This window comes from Watersipora subatra, chromosome 3 (assembly GCF_963576615.1).
Source record: "Watersipora subatra chromosome 3, tzWatSuba1.1, whole genome shotgun sequence".
Taxonomy (NCBI): Eukaryota; Metazoa; Bryozoa; class Gymnolaemata; order Cheilostomatida; family Watersiporidae; genus Watersipora; species Watersipora subatra.
In genome coordinates, this window is record NC_088710.1 from 13,997,435 (window position 1) to 14,014,829 (window position 17,395).

General features: G+C 37.1%; 2 protein-coding genes across 2 annotated transcripts; one reads left to right on the plus strand and one right to left on the minus strand.

Moving 5' to 3' along the window:
- The first annotated feature begins 6 nt into the window (after window positions 1-6).
- Window positions 7-4,520, plus strand: LOC137391632 (tumor suppressor candidate 2-like). The gene is made up of 4 exons (XM_068078150.1): window positions 7-100; window positions 1,177-1,344; window positions 2,644-2,785; window positions 3,911-4,520. The coding sequence occupies exons 2-4, from the start codon at window positions 1,211-1,213 to the stop codon at window positions 3,992-3,994; spliced, it is 360 nt and encodes a 119-aa protein (XP_067934251.1). The 5' UTR covers window positions 7-100; window positions 1,177-1,210; the 3' UTR covers window positions 3,995-4,520.
- Window positions 4,521-4,829: 309 nt separating this feature from the next.
- On the minus strand, window positions 4,830-12,363 carry LOC137390069 (protein Tob2-like). Its single transcript, XM_068076311.1, has 6 exons — window positions 12,135-12,363; window positions 11,775-12,029; window positions 10,722-10,913; window positions 10,345-10,560; window positions 8,918-9,151; window positions 4,830-6,434 (listed from the first exon to the last, which is right to left on the minus strand). The coding sequence occupies exons 1-6, from the start codon at window positions 12,361-12,363 to the stop codon at window positions 6,304-6,306; spliced, it is 1,257 nt and encodes a 418-aa protein (XP_067932412.1). The 3' UTR covers window positions 4,830-6,303.
- Window positions 12,364-17,395: the final 5,032 nt, after the last annotated feature.

A 17,395-nucleotide genomic window follows, 5' to 3' on the forward strand; every position in this document is an offset into this window, starting at 1 on the left:
TTTTGTATCATGTAATACTGCAACCTTTTATCAAGGAGGCTCGAGCTGTAGTAAATTTTAAAATGAAAACCTGAATTTACGGCCTTTCTGGACTCATAAGGTTGAAAATGGTTTATATCATTTAGATTGCTCACAGATATATATGGTTTCATTCTTTCTTTAAACCGGCAAACAGAATTTAGGGATATATTTTACATTAGCTAACAATGTGCCTAAACGTCTTACTTTACGTATTTGTGATAGAAGCTCTTATTACATATTTCAATTGTTAAATAGATTAATCTCAAAGCTATTATAGGTTGGAACTACTCAACTAATTTGATGCAGCTACAAGTAAAACAATTTACATAAAAAATATTGTTTTAGTATTGTAATTTAGAACAACAAATAGTATGTGAAGCCTTTATGCTGTGCATTTTAGCACTGTCGTCCTACGTTTGCTTACTTCCTATTTTATTTAAAATTGTGAAGAAGGCAACGTTTGGCACGTTTGCCATTATTTTTCAATGCTAAAACAGATATGTGGCTAAATCACATAGAAAGGAATCGAGTACAACAGCCACAAAGCTTGTTCGTTTCTTTTTCTTCTTAGCCTGGTTCTACATACATTCTTTCTCCTCATCTTCTTATACAGTTTTGTTCTCTTTTTTCTCTCTGCTAATTTTTTTCCCATTCCAGTTCTCTACATTGTCACATTCTTCCTTTATTGCATCATACTTCGTTCTATTTTTATCTGTTCGTTACGGTTTTTTCCTCGACTCAATTTTCATTTATATCTCTGTCTAAGGCTTTATTTTGTTTTTTCTACAAAAGATTAAGCACTATGTCTACTGTGTCCACCATTTTGGTTGCATGGTTTGTTGTTCTAGGCTTTCTCTCTAGCAGAATATCAGCCATGCAAATACTGCTAGCAAAATTATGTACAAAGTTATTCAGCACAGATAGCTATGTAAAAACAACCACGATTGTCTATTTCAGCGCATGCTCTTTTGTCAATATAAGTGGTAACTTTTCTTATTTTAGGGTGTATAATACAAGGTCTTTTGAAGGTCATGTGTAATATATTTTAGAGAATGTGTCATGTAGTTTTTACAAGCCAGAAGTCAATGTGATTCTTTATATTTATTGTATTTTAAGAAGCCTAGTTTTGTCATGATGATCTATTCTTATTCTTAGCACGACTTGGTCTCAACACATGTGTCTCTAAAGGATGGGGCAAACGTCATCTAACTTTGCAAAAAAGGTAGGAAAATGGGCTCTTGGAGACAATTCTAATGAAGATCAACAGAACACAAAATGCATGACTCGACCAAAGTTCAATCCATTTGTGTATCAACGACCTAGGTACGTACCAATTTTACCATGGCATTCTGGTGTACGTTGTTCTCAAAATTACTAGTCTCTGATCTTCTTTGCTGGGTGCAAATTGATCTGGCACTCATGAATAGTGTTCAACATTTGACAAAATATTGCTTGTCTCTCAGTCTAAAAAACTGATGAACAATATTGTGACTCTAGATACAGTTTGTTTTGTGTTTATTAGCGACTGGTAACATCTTAATGGATTGACTTTCACTTTTTGTCTTTAACTACTAGAGGCCATCTTGTAGCTTGCCCGCTGTAATGTACTGCTCACCGTAAACATCTGCTGCATTCTTTTGATGAGTATGTTAGCATATTTTAGCCATCTCTAGCTCACATTTTGTATTATTTGCGTCTGTTAAGACTTGAAGCCTGTGTGGAACATTTATTTTTTAAATTCAGCCTAATCATTGTATCAGTTTTATTTCAGAATTTGAACAGTATATTCATGTATTCTTTTTGATCAAACTGAATTTGCTTTATACAATGATTTCTTGTTGACAGTAGCTGTCTCTTGAGACTATGATGACACATATTTCGATGAAACACTGATTTTTTCCATGCTCGGCAATATTTTGGAATACGATGGATAAAAACTGCCAAATCTATTTTCAATAAATTAATATTTGTGTTTAAACCTTGTGAATAATAATAATAATAATAATAATATAGGTTCCTCATTGGTTTTAAAAGTAGCAAAATGGTTTTTAATAAATTTATTGATTAACATCGATTTAAGTTGTTTTTTTAATTCGAAGAAAAAAGTTTGTCCGAGTCTTCATATACAATCCTTATAACATACTTTACATTTCGATGCCCAAATTTTTCTTTTTAGTGTAAAAAGGAAATAAATATATGAAATCGCTGTACTTTAGGTTTCTGCAGTAATTAAAATAGCAACCATGATAATATATTGAATGTATTTTGTATAGAATTGAAGTAATTATCTACACCAGTTATTGCTGATGCAGTCGTTGGGACGATGCAAGCTGCTGTAGCTGTGTTTTTACATTATTTAATCCAGCTATATATCTGAATTCTATGTAGTAGTTTTTGTATATACCTCCTTTGTTAATTATCTAGCTGGTCAAATTTTATCAAGGTAATATTTGCTGAATGTTTTTACCAAAATCCAGGTACGATGCATCACCTGTCAGGTGTGTTTGATCGAGTCATCATGTTATTGTGTTATCTAGTCATATAAAAATGTAGAAACTACAGACACAGAGATGGTTGTCGTCGCATTTGTGCGAGTAACTGATGAACTTTTGCATTTTGTAGTTGCATGTATATTGATGTGGACGGGGACATTGCCCACGAATTCTATGAACAGCGACGAGTGTCATTTAAAACTCCCAATAGTAAAAAGAGGAAGACGAAAGTGATAATGTGTAAAATACCCCCTGAGGAGTTACGGCCTGTGGTAATCATATACTTACATGTCTATGCATGCAAGCCCTTGATGGTGTTTCTATGGCTTTAGACGTCTATTATTGTATTTCTTAATACTAACTTCCCTTAACATGGTTCGATAAGTACCATAAAAACCTCTAATTGTACGTCACCACTATTTGAACACCACCTCTATTTGACCGCCACTACAGAGGAAGGGTTGAAAAATAAAGCACCATGGCGTTCAATTAGAGGTTTTACGGTATGTATATATCTGTCTACATAGAGTTTTTGAATGGTTAAAGAATATGTAATTTTTATTTCTATTACTAATGATAATTTTTAAAGGGCTTTTTAGGGTAGCAAAGATTCAGCAAAGGATGCAAAGGTTCAGTCGTGACTTGGAGCTGTTGCTTAGTCAAAATAATGCTCAGTTGACTGGGGGAAAGCAAGGCGCCCACTACCTTGTAATCCTAGCCCTGTTAGTTTTAGATGCTATTCATGATTTCTTGTCAGGTCAAGTTTAAAAAGAGCAATTCTGCAGCTAGCAATATTCCGGCTTCCTCTTGCTTGGATGTATTCATCGTCAATTATAGCCTCTACGGTTCCACTTTGTTAGCACACTGGCAGGCTCGTTTGCTGTGAGCTATCGACAAGCGTGCTAATATAGCACAGCGAATAGCAATCTGTATAGTTATTTTGAGATGTTCAATGGTAGTCGATTGGTGCAGGTGTTAGTATCAGTCCACCAAGCTGAAAGGCACGGGCTCGAATCCTGTTCAAAGCAATGTTTTATCTCCACCTTTAACCGTGGTGATGAACCGACATGGCTCTTGTTAAAGTAAAGATTATTATGATAAAATTTAATTACATCCAGGATTCTTCATGGTTTGTTTTATTTCGATGTAAATAAATTACTTCAAGCAGTTGATATGCTAACAAAGTATGTGGCCACAATTTCAAATTGTGCCAGCTACCATTCCAAATACAATCGTGCTTTGGTTTCCCAAAAAGCTTTGAAACAGGAAAATTCTTTTTTGACTAAAAACCTTCATTAATAATTTCATGCCTTGTTTGTATATTCTGTCAGAATGTGCTGTACAAGCGATCTGTAACGGTTGTAGCTCACAAAGTGATGTGCTTTTGTATATTGTAGGGAATGGAGGAGTTGTCTCATCCATCCATAAATGTCAACTATCCATTAATACTTTGTGAAGCATCTATGATTAGACCCACTTGAAGCAACCTGCTGTTTCCATGTCTATCAGCTGCTGTCCATGGTATCAGCTAAATTACTTTGCATAGCAAACAGCTGTTACATTTCCCTTCTAATTGTCTAGGTCTGCACATGTCTCTCATTCTATGATTGCATTTCAGCTCTCCTCTTAAGTGCCAACAAATCAATCAATAGAGTTGTAGCTAATGGTTTTTCATAGCTGTATGAACACATTGCCTTTTGGAATACCAAATCCTAGTGAGCAGATTCGTTGTAGTCCACCGCAGCTGTAAGCCTTACCAAATGTCGTACCCCTATCTTTCTAGTGCGCATGTTATTATATTTATATAGTACATTCGAAGGGTGTCAGATAAATTTATCGTGTGTCATCATTTTTATCGTAATATATCTATTTTGGGTTATGCTATAACAAAAATATATATTCTAATAAAGACATTTTCCATCAATAAGGCTTCTGTCCTCTGAGCAGAACGTTCAGGCCTATACAATGTACAATGCCAAAATTTTTAGCATTTTTAATATAGTGCACGCACAACACTGCTTGGAATTGATCACTTCTTGTTTGCCTTTGCATCCACTAATTCATCGTGTTACAATGTAATCAATTGCGTTACAATGCGGTCTTCAATACCTAACTACACGATTCAACTTCAGTATTTGCCTCATGGTAATATACCTAACTACACAACTTCAGTATTTGTCTCATGGTAACATACCTAACTACACAACTTCAGTATTTGCCTCATGGTAACATGCCTAACTGCCAGTTAACAATACGTTTCCAGTCTGATCTTTTATATGCATTGATATAAAGCAATTTGCATTCTCTTTAATCAATTTATTTCTTATATTCATAGTAAAATAAAACAATTTCTTGGATGTAAAATGTATTGACAATTAGCGATCGTTGGTATATCTATCCTAGTGTACTGTAGTTGTGCATCGGGTGCTGACTGCTGACTACTGCAACAGTTACTTATGCAAAACCAGTAGAAAAGTAAAGGCCAGTATTTGAAGTGTGCATAAACGGTATGATTGTAAACATAAATATTTGAATATACGATTGTCATACATTGCCACCAGTACAACCATGGTGCAAAAATTGTAGCCAAAGTTCTCAAAACCAACAATATACATCATGATGATGACCACCACCTGACACTAAGGCTATAAAGGACTGCGTAAAACAATACCTATAATAGGGTAGCCAAACCGAGATACTAGTAGGGTTTATAGTATGAATAATACGAATATTCTCTGTACGAAATTATGAAAATAAACATCTAGGACATTAGATAACACGCCCGACATTGCTCCCTATATAAGCACTTTTGTTGAGAGGTCGAGCGGCGTGAAGAGAGGACGAGAAGTGGCTGTTGGTAAACGCACTCCTCACCGAGTAATGTTTGAGTGACAATTGTAAACAAGACAGAATGGATAACAACAGAATATGACAAATAGTGGGACATTCTGGAAAACAAACAAAATGATTAAAAAGAAAAAGATAGAAAACTATAGTAATGAGATAGAGAATGTTGATAAATATCAATTCGTCAAACGAGAATAAATAATAAGGGCTGAAAGCAAAATGTTAAGTCGATGCCAGCACTCTCGGTTGCTATGTGGGTCAGCCTGAGCGCAAATACAGTAATATGGTAATACAGATTATACCAGCCTCATTAGCAGCTCGCAAACTTATAAAACAAATTGTATATATGATAGCTGTTAAACCATTAAGTTCCCTGTATATATATAATATATATCTTTGTAAACAGGATTATACGGCTCTTATAATAAATATTTGCTTAAAGCTAACTACCAAATAAAAAATGACTTACATGAATACAGTCAACACCATATCTATGACTCGTTACTTGAAATAGAAAAGTATATGCACTATGCTCGAATGTTCGTTGGCACTAATATATCTCAATATAGAATACATCTGACAGCAGTTTTGCACACGCCTCTTCAAGCTTACATGGCTCAAAAACACTGAACGAAAATATTTTGACAAAAATATATAGAAGTTTCATAGGATGATCATTTAATTTGTGAATACGATTCGAATAACATTTCTAGGGCAAGATAAAGGGAAGACCATAGAAATATAGCATATGGGACTTGCAGTGACTTAGCATATTCACATGTAAATAAATAATGAAAAATTAATATTTAACTGTAAGGAAACTAGAAACGCTTAATGCTAAACTTTGAAAAACTACATTTTTCGCGAGCAGATCAAAGATTTGTAAACGTGACTTGGATATTGACTGGGTGCCACAAGCCCCGAGTGCGGAGTGCAACACTGATTAGGCTGCCAAAAGAGGGTTGCCGCCAGCTGGCAAATTCATATCGCTGAGATCTATCCAGTCATGATCCGGAGAGAACATTGCCGTGAGGGTGGATGGTGCATTACATGGCGAATATCTCTCTGATGTGCCTGCAATTCAATTGACTTGCATCTTCTACTTTCTTAGTATTTAGTACTAGTAATTTTTTAATATGAAGTAAGTGGTTGGAATCTCAAGGCATAAGTACATATGGCATGCATTATAATAATAACGCTTGAGCAAAATCATTACGAGTAGCAGCAGATTCTTAAGACCTTTGAACCGTCGGGGCGCTAGTAGTCTAAACACTGAGTATTATAGCCATGTTGTAGCCAGAGGTGGTCAATAAGTAGGTGACCAGTGCTGGCCAGTAAGTGGATGACCAGTGCTGGCCAGTAAGTGGGTAATCAGTGCTGGTCTTTGGTGTGGGTAATAAATGTTGGTGAGTAGGTTGGTGTAGTAGTATTGGCCCCATATTGGCCAGTGTGTAAGCAATCTATAGATAGTCACTAAGTAGGTGGCCAATGTTGGTCACTCGGTAGATCCCTAATGGTAGTCTGTAAATAGGTCACTACTGCCGGTCAGCAGGTAGGTCGCTAATGGTGGTCAGTAGGTAAGCCACTAATGGTGGTCAGCAGATAGGTCACTAATGTTAGTCAGCAGGTAGGTGGCTAGACGTGGTCAGCAGGTAGGTCATAAATCATGATCAGCATGTAAGTCATAAATCATGGTCAGCAGGTAGGTCATTAATCGTGGTCAGTAGGTAGGCACCATAGACCTATTAACTATACTAAGTACAGTTAATAGGTCAATGGTGGACACTAATGTCAGTCAGCAGGTAAGGCACTAATGACGGTCAGCAGATAAGGCACTAATGTCGTCAGCAGGTAAGGCAGTAATGTCAGTCAGCAGGTAAGGCACTAATGTCAGTCAGCAGGTAGGTGACTAGTGGTGGTCAGCAGGTAGGTGACTAGTGGTGGTCAGCAGGTAGGTGACTAGTTGTGGTCAGCAGGTAAGTTACTAGTAGTGGTCAGTAGATCGGTGAACAAGTCATCAACAGTCAAATGAGCCTTTTAATGAAATGCTCAAATGCCAACTTCGACAAGAATTGATCAGCTAAATGCCAAACAGAAACATGTATTCATCGTTGAGCAAACTAACAGCCATTAAGCCACAGTTAAAGCCTGATTCTTACACCGCCGTGAACAGCTGGCGGTGTGCCTGCGGTCTTGGGTGATACTCGAAGAGGCTAATTCAGGAATCACGCAATTAAGGAATTGTCTGCTCCTAAATAATGGTACATGTATATTTTACGTATGGAATTCAGATAAAACACGTGTTTCCGGGCCAAGGTTGTATTAATTCCTTTACCGTAATCATAAATACGGATTAATCAGAAAATCGAAATTATGGAAATCACACGCACAAGGAATTCTGGGTACAGGAGCCGCTTGTGCACGGTTCACACTAACAGCGACATCCTGCAGCCTACACCGGGGACCATAAAAAAGTTCAACTTGTTGAGCTTTGCCGACAGCCACCGCCGGCAGAAAAATTGCTGTCGATTCTCGTCGGCTAGCTGGTTCTCAGCAACCGCCGGTTGCACCACTGCCCCCCTTTACAATTGGGTAAGAAACAGGCTCAATCTAAAAATGTTAAGTTGATCGACAATATTTCAGCACTCAAAGTGTGAGCCTATTTAACTCCATTCAACGCAGGAGTAGCGGAGCAAATTCGTAGTGTAATCATTATGTAAGCATTTCTTCGAGGAATTTTCCAAGACACTGTCCCAGAAGGAACTTCAAAACTAATGGCTGTGAAGCAAATACAGTGCAACCTCGGTTCTCGACCATAATCCGTTCCTGAAGGTTGTTCAAACACTGAGTTGTTCGAACAACGAAATCATTTTTCCCATTACAAATAATGTAAATCGTTTTAATCCGTTCCAACACCCTGAATGTTTACCTTGTTGGTACACATACATTTATTTGTACAGCAAAATGGCAAAGACACAAATAACATAAATGTAACCCGTAAAACGTAATATAATTACTATCGTAATCTTCCATACGAAAGATTACGCTAACATGAACGTGTAAAAATAAAAAAAGGATAAAGAAAAGAATTATGAATAGGATTTTTTAGGATACAGGATGTTCTTTTCTCTTAAAATATCTATCCAATGACACTTGCTTCTGCCTTCTTTTTAGCACTTTTCGGAAGTGGTTCATGATAGTGCCGTTAAAGTCATTGATGACTCTTGTGGCTGCAGCTTTATCGGGGTGGTGGAGTTCGACGAAATTCTGTAACTCGGCCCATTTGTTACACATTTGTTTAATCTCGCCCGTCGGGGCATCCTTTCTTGGCGACAACAGTTGGTCACGGTCAACGCCGCTCAGCATCCGGCGTTCGGACTCCGATTTGTTCAAACTGTGAGTCGTTCGAAAACAGAGGTTACACTGTATTGTTTTCATTTTTATGGGCATATGAAATATATCTATTAACCACACACCAACTTTGTGTACACCAAACTGGCCGATGTGCTATTATTGCATATTACATTTATTATATCGAGATATTATAAATGGCATACCGTTAGAGGTAGATGCGATTGGATTGGTGCTGGCAGAAGAGCTCACTGGTGGCCTGCTGGGAGCGACTGACCTGTTTACCGATGGGCTGCCAGCCATCTTGAAGTGGTCAATGGCAAAGTCTCCAGCCACGTTATTGCTCAAATGGGTCTGCATGCGATCGAGCAGAGCTGGATTAACTGCCGGTGCCTGTCGCATGGGAGCGCTCGGATAGAGCAGACCAGGGTTGTGCATGGCTACAGAACGTGGCAGCATTTAATGTTTGCTCTGACATGTATAGACATTGTATGAAGCCATTACAGGAGAGTAGCTTATTATGACCGACATCGATAAAGAAACAGTAGGCATGGAAAGTGGCTAATGAGACATTAGCTCATCCAAAATAATTAGTTATTCAACTAGCCAGCACGCACTGTTACAACATGCTTACACAGTGTATAACATAACGCTGCCGCTGCCTGCCAGTTCCAGTAACTGCTACTCGGCTATTTGTAATAGTGCATGACCAGTTACTAATGTTATCGATCAATACTGCATCGTCTGATCACAAACTCTTTTCATTAAATATTTTAATCACAACTACTGAGATGTTGCAGCCTAGAACAGCCATGGTCAGCAAGCAGATCTTTTTTGAGAATGTTTTGTTTAATTTTCCGATTGTGCTTTCAAAATAAGGCAGAAATCTTTTTCCATTACTCTCGGTTTACCCCGAGAGTTTAATTAAGCCTAGCAAAATTTTAAGTTTTGAGCATTTTTATAAATTGTTTTCCGATTTTTCATTTATAATAATAAAAAGATGGCAGTTCGACTAACTGCAGATTTTTAAATTTTTGTATACACATGTAAATACTGGACTGTGGACCATCACTAATGTTATTCAGCCATCCCTGCTATAGAACATTTCTATATAATAGCAATTGCCATGTCATATGAATTCATTTAAGGACAGATAACTTGGCTTTAGATAGTCCTTGATAGTCAATCTATGGCTACTTCAAAGAATTACCAAGTCTCTACAAAATAGCTGACACGCTACATCTGTTGTACTCGTTGGCTGTCTTACCATGTCATGTTGCGGTAGCACAGAGTGATGCCAATAGCTTAGTGAGGATCATACATTTGAATCGTCTTCACCTATTTCTTAAGCTTCCTATCATCCAGGCAGGATAACAAATTTCAAATGAAAATATGCATGTCAATCACAAAAATGATGGTATTGTTTTTTTACTGATGCCAGAGGAAAACAACTGAACCAGCCAGCTGCTCAACAGAGCATGCAGCTAAGATTGCAGCGTCAAATAAACGGAGACTGTCACCACACCATGTATGAATTTTTTGCAGACTTTGAAAAAAAAATTCATTATCAAAAACGTGGTGTAAAAAGACTCTTTCACGATTTTTTCAAAGTTTGTTAACTTGATTGGCTCACCTCTCGTAGAATTCTCTGTAGGGGAAAGACGACTTGATCTCTTTGTGTGGCTCTTTAGCTTTGTAGAGCCAAACTTGGTCTGTGCAAACATGGCTGCCGTCATTGTCTTATTGTTAATATTGCTCGGTCTTGGCGCTGATGGGACCCCCATCTGGAATGCTGGTGGCTGCATGTTGATTGCGTTGTATGAATTATCAGAATTCCATGGATAAGGAGCTGCAGGAAAGGAATAGACGATCTACATAACTGCTCATCGAGTGAAGGAAATAAATGCAAAAAGTATGGGTTAAATTGATGAAAATTGACCGGAAAGGGAAACAAATTACTTCATGCATGATTGTTAGAACCTACTAGCTAGTACCAATAAAAATACTTACCAGTTTTGGGAGCAGAAACCGGACTCCATGGGTCACCAATACTTGAGGGCCATGGAATAGGACTAGGAGTTGTTCCCCACAATCCTGTAGCTGCAGCAGAACCACTGCCTCCAGAGGACAAACTTAAACTTCCAAACGAAGATGAAAGAGTGGATGTGAGCTCATCCGGAGAACTTAGAGGCGAAGACATGTCTGTAACAACAACGACGAAAGGTTTATATATATATTGACCAGCTTGAGTAATATACAAAGATACGCAGCTCCCTCATTTCATAAAAATTATATAACAAAAAATAGGGGGAAATCTTGAAGTAACATCTATAAAAATAATGATAAAAATAACAACTATAGCCAAGAAGTAGAACATTCCGGAAGGTGGTTAGTTTTATGTCTGAAGCTTACGCCCTTAATCGTCAGACCAATGCATGCACGTCAGACCAATGCATGCACGCCAGACAAACACTCGCTCTAATTACACGCTAATGAATTCACAAAGTTCTTTCTATTTCCTAGTCAGTCTCTCAATTAGCACCACTTTGGAATGCTTTCCTGTGCCAGCATGCGCAGTCAGAGCGCGATAGTAGGCTTCAGTCTTAAGAAAACTTTGCTAAACTTTGCACTCAGTTGTAACAGCAAAAGAGTCTATAACAACCACGAACAGCCTGTCATTTAGAAAATATTGACGCGCAAACCCACTCCATGTATTCTCAAAGGATTTGAAGCACTAGCAGATGCAATAAGCCGATGCTTCGCAGTATGAATTAACAGTATCGATCCAGACAATTAGAATCCTTTGTAAAACAACGGAGATAATGTCAGCCTAGAAAATGCAAAATTATTACTTCAGTGACAGATTTTCCCCAAATGGGCTCTTTATAGCTTAGACAACGCAACAAGAAACTTGTCACATGTACCGGCAAGCAATAAAATAAATACAGACCTTATAAAGGGATAAACAATTCAGGACAGAGTTTTAGTCACTCAATTCTGATTGCTCAGCTTTTACAGTTTGGTTGTTTACATTAATTCACATGAATGACAAATTATACTTGCCCGAAGATGCTGAGGTAATAGCGGTTGGACAGGAAGTAAGAGACACTGGAGGCTGCTGAGGAAGACTGCTAATACTATTGGCCTCACTCAGCGATCCGGCAGTAGTTGCCGCCACAGATGTTTGGGGAGTTTTGCTTGTTGTGTACAAAACTTTCACCTGACTGTTTTCTCCCATAGTGAATGTTACCTCACCAGGATTTATCCAAATGACGAACCCTTTCGACAGATAACTGGCCACTTCCTCCATGTCTAAGCCTTTAATGAAAAGAGAATAGTTGTTCAGCTTAATCTATCGTTACCTTACCTAGAACAAAAGGTTACAACTTTTAAACATTTAGATTTTTGTTTGAAAACACTTACCAGAGTTAATCGCGGCATAGACGAAAAGCGGATCAAGTTTTTCTCCAGATACATGAATGCATCTATAAGCAGCTCCTTTGCTCGGGTTGTCAGGATGCCAGTTGCCTTGAATCTTGATGAATATTCCTTTTTCTACTTCTTCGCAAAACGCATCTACCCGCCGCCGCGGTAGCTTGTTGTATAAATTGGCGGCGATTAGGTTGATAGCTGCTGCTACTTCGATATGCATGCTAGGAAAACTTTTCCTTCAATAACCTGTAAAAATTGAACAGAAATGCTTGTCTGTTGCAGTTAGAAAAATGAATTGAACAAACGGCATGGCATTGGGTACTACGTCGATCTATGACAGAAGGTGCTGAATCGCAATGTCAAAAAGTAACTACGCTTCAAACATTCTCGTCTTCTACGGCAGTATTATCTTAAGGAGAGAATAATCCCTCAAGCAACATTTTTAGACCACTCAATTCAATTGATTCCTTATTTTACCACTTGCTTGCAGTATTTGCAAAACACTAGTAGTGAACAAAAGTAACAATTAGGTGATTATGAATGGCAATGCGTCAGCACGATAGCAACAAATTGTACTTGTCTAATTGCTGTGAGTAACCAGTGATCTGGATAAGTATATAAAGAAATACCCGATTTGGTTTTGTCCCACACAGCTACAAACTAAAGGTGATTCGAGACAATGTGCTAAGACTAAGTAATAAGATTTTCCACAAATTAATGAAAGCATTGCTAAATTCGCTATTTAACTTACCTCAGCCTTGCTGCTTGTTGCATTAGAGACATAAACTTATAAGTATTATCATTGTCAGCTTAAAGCCGATTGCTATACGGCGAGACGCCAGAATGTCAGGCAGCTTTGAGAGAGCCACAGTACAATGTGTTAGCAACAACTACACAAAGTAATTTAGGCAATCAAAAAATCAATGCCATGTCATGCTGCACAATAACAAACCGAAGAGAGAAAGCCAAGTTAAGAATGAGATTATTATGGTGTACGCTATGCTTATAAACTTGCTAATATCATTTCATTACTTATTGATAAACGTAGTGGTTTGCTTTATGTAGGCAGTGGGGTATACATTACATTGCAGCTTGTAATTGCTGGGTAGACTGATTTGAATGTTGTGTACACACTGAGTACGATACTACACAAAGCCAAGCTATTATGTCTACCACCTTTAGTACAAAATGGCTGATGCGATACAGAGCCCACAATATGTACACCCATTTTTATAGGTAGTATTTACAACTGGCTAGTTATATTCTATTTATAAGATTCGTATTGAGAAATCAGTGTGTTGAGCAAAAGCTAATGCAGACGGCGTTGCAATTTTAGCACTGTTCCCATGGGCATGGCAATCCTCAAGAGATAAAAAGCATTGTGGTCAGTGATGAGAAACTGAATTTGAAACCAGTAACGCCTGCATAGATGAAAACCTACTCTTATGAACACAAAACAAAAAAAATTAATTTTATTCGAACTACAAAACATCGAAATAAGTTAGCAAAACAAGTCAAGTAAACATACCAATTCCCACTTGTCAACTCCTCAGCTCGTGGCAAGAATGCGGAATGAATGCCAAATACTGATGATAGAATGTTGCAACAATTCACCAAAATTCTTAATTAAAAGTGCTAGTGAACCCCGACTAGAAATGCTTTGCCCAATGCTTTGGCTCAGAGAAAATAAACTAAACTATGTTTAATAAAATCTCAGACAGACAAGATGCCGAGAAGACAAGCGCCAGACAAATGCAAAGCTGCACATCATGCTTTCGAAAAGCATTCATCGAAGCATTTCAGATCCCGGCAGCTGTCACCACTGCATTCAATTTAATGTGACTGCACATCCTTACGTATAGACTAAAAGCAGACACCCAGAACGACACGGATATTACACCCAAAATGTTTCGCATTACATATTAAGGATTGTCAAAGAAATGGCCTAACTGTATCAACTCTGCAGCTTTTGATTTTGGCTTCGATTTAAACAAACAGATCGTTGAAAATGCCAGAATAACAAAAGAAATGCTACACGACACGTCGTGTCAATAAGCTAGTCGAACAAACAATCTGCTGAGCTAGAGTTGTCAGTAATTGGGTTATGCGCACTGAAATCAATGACCAAAGAAAAGTAATCCCCCAGGATTGAATACACGTATATTAATATCTGCATAAGCACCAGACCTGAGGGCTTGCCCTTGGTTAAACGCTGCGTTTAACACGCTATAAGTTAATCGCATATTCAGATGAAGTAACCACAAAATCTGAAGCAGAAATAGTATATAATTTCAAAGTTACATAGTCAAAATTTTCTTTAAAAGCATAGAAAGAATATTAAAGGGAAGCAGAGTAAGGTGTTAATAGTTTGACCCGAGACTATGACCGGCACCCAATCAGTGCCTTCTTAATCTCTGTTCATCTGACCATCACTTCTGAAGCTGTCCCTAACCAAATCACGCCAATGAGAGCTTGGTAGAGCAATTAAGGCCTCTATCCTATGATTTGGCTGCTTTATAATTGCAAAATCAGCTACACTCGGTTCAAACCGCATCAAAATGCTGCCGGCATTTGCACATTTTAACAACAACCAAAATGGCCAATAGGCCTACTATTTATTATTTATGAGAGTCAACGGAAGGATGATTGATGTCAGAGAATGTGGGTGCTGTCACAAATGAGAGCTATTGTAATATATCAGCACCCGCGATGATGCTGATGCAAGTGATGGATGGCAACATCAGAGCCTGAATAACATAATGCCACCTAGTTGGCACAGCCCTGTAGTGCTCAGCAAGTCATTTGACAAACGATTAGGTTAGAGAACATCAATAATCATGTTGCTTCCCTCTAGTGCTCTGGCTCAGTACTACTGAGAATAGTAAACTTGTGACAGTGCAGTTACCTTTTTTTTAAGTGAGTGTTTAACGAATTAGACCAAGACAGTGTTTAGACCTGATCAACATGATTAACATTGTGAACAATGTCAACCATCTTCTCTCAAAAACATGCTTTATTATGCAATTATAATATTCTTGATTTTAAAATACATTCGACAATAAAGTTTAATTTGAATTTATCAGAATTGGTATCTAAACAATGGTTAGACAGAACAAGTAGTACAAAATTAGATTACTAGGCGTGGGTAGGCCTTGCCAAAAGATCTTGTCATGTTCAGATAAATAACCAGACAAAAGAAATAGTCTGTAAGCTTAACTACCACTGATCTCTTAAATTGATCTCTTCACTAGTTTCTTTAATAGAGCTGACGTCTGTTTGTGCACACGTAACATTCAGAAAAAAACCCAATTTGAAAAGTCGAACTAATGAAAGCCGGTTGTAGATATTTGTGACGCGTCAATAACACGCGTCAATATCACGCGACTTGAAAGCCCCTTAACGTTTCCTAGCATTCTTGGTAACTCTATACAAGTGTGATTGGCTGAAATATTGAGTCATACAAGTGTGCTAATATTAGGCGACACTTAATGAAACAAACACTACAGGAGAGTCTGCGCGACTTCTGGCAGACATAAGCAAGTAGTAGTACAAACACTTTTATACCCAGTAAAGTACACATTATTGTAATTAAAAAGTGTAAAGAACAGCGCCTAAGATATTGATACATCACCTAAATTTAAATAGCTGCACCTAAAAATAAAGCCACTCTACATAAATGTAAAAAACTGCGGAAATATAGACACGCCATCTACATGTAGTAATCTGTACCTATACATACAAACAACATCTATTATTGAGAACCCATACCTAGATATACAGACATATCATCAAAATGTAAAAAGCTGCAAAACTACGGACATAAGATTTGGATGTGGAGAATCGGAAATAAATTGAAAGATTGATGCAAAATTAGCGCCTATTTCATTTCATAGAATAATGAGCAGATCGAGAGCAATGACAGTGAAGTGAAACTGAGCATTGCATTAGAAAACTCTTAATGCCGCCATTAACTCTAACGTAAAACTCAAACTTTCAAGTACCAACATTCCAGCTGCATAAATTAATGGGCAAAAGACTTCCTAGTGTAATTCATAGTTTGAACTCTTTAGTTATAGATGTTAAATTTGCAAAAAACTTTGTCTCTGGAAGTAAAGTTTAATTCAATATTATTTGTTAAGGAAAGAAGTTTTTAAAGTTCTTGCTTCACTTTCTCAACCTTTATTAAATTTTGACCTAAAAACGATATTGTAAATATACATAGCTGTAGTACATTACAAGAAAACATAAAATATATGTAAATAATTTTAAGAGATCAGATTCTGATGTTAATTTTTGATTTTGTTGTAACCCTTTTCATCATATACCATATATGAGATTAAAGCACACTATTTGAGCTTCAAACTATTTGAGACTGGGACAAAATAACAAGACTTGTCGCACTGCGTGAAAAAAGCTATAAATTTGTGATAAAACAATAATAGTAATAATTAAAAAACGTTAGACCTAATTATACTTACCCGCAATGCAGCATTAAACAACGATGACTTATTTTCTTTGAAACATCTGTTGCATCTAAACACAAATCGTATTCAATACACACTGTTCTGCAAACTGATTCAATGCCAAATTCTGCCAATAAACTTGCAATATACTTCCATAATTTGATTTAGGCTATTTAAGTTAAACAACTCAATGTCCAAAAACAGTATATAGCGTAAGTTCAATTGTAAAAAACATCACTGTTTTAAGAAAACCTTCATCACAAACCTTAAACAATTGTAGTTACATCTCAAACACTTGTAGTTAAATTAATCGTTTTATAAAGACATTTTGCAAATTTAATAGACTGCTACTGTATACTGCCATTTCAACATTAATATGTAATACAACTTACATGAAACTAAAAATAAACTTCCTTCTTAGAATAATTCACCGACGTATAGCGAGAGAAGAGAAATTAAATAACGATGGCAAGATCACATACTTTAATCTAGTGATGTGAAAAAAATATATACAGGTTTTTAGCTGTACGAAAATTTGCCTCATATATAGATTCAAATGACCATACTGATGCTTTAAAAATTACATAAACTTATTGCACAGATATAGTGAGTGGTGTCTTGAAAAGATTTTAAAAAAGCAACGCTCAGTATCTCGCTAAACAACAATCAGCTGTTAATAATTGCACTCGATAAAAGGATCTTTGACCTTTTTGTGGGCGCAGCTTACACTCCTCATACGGGAAATTTGAAGTTAAAAACTACAGCTATAGCGAAGGTTTTATTTACAAC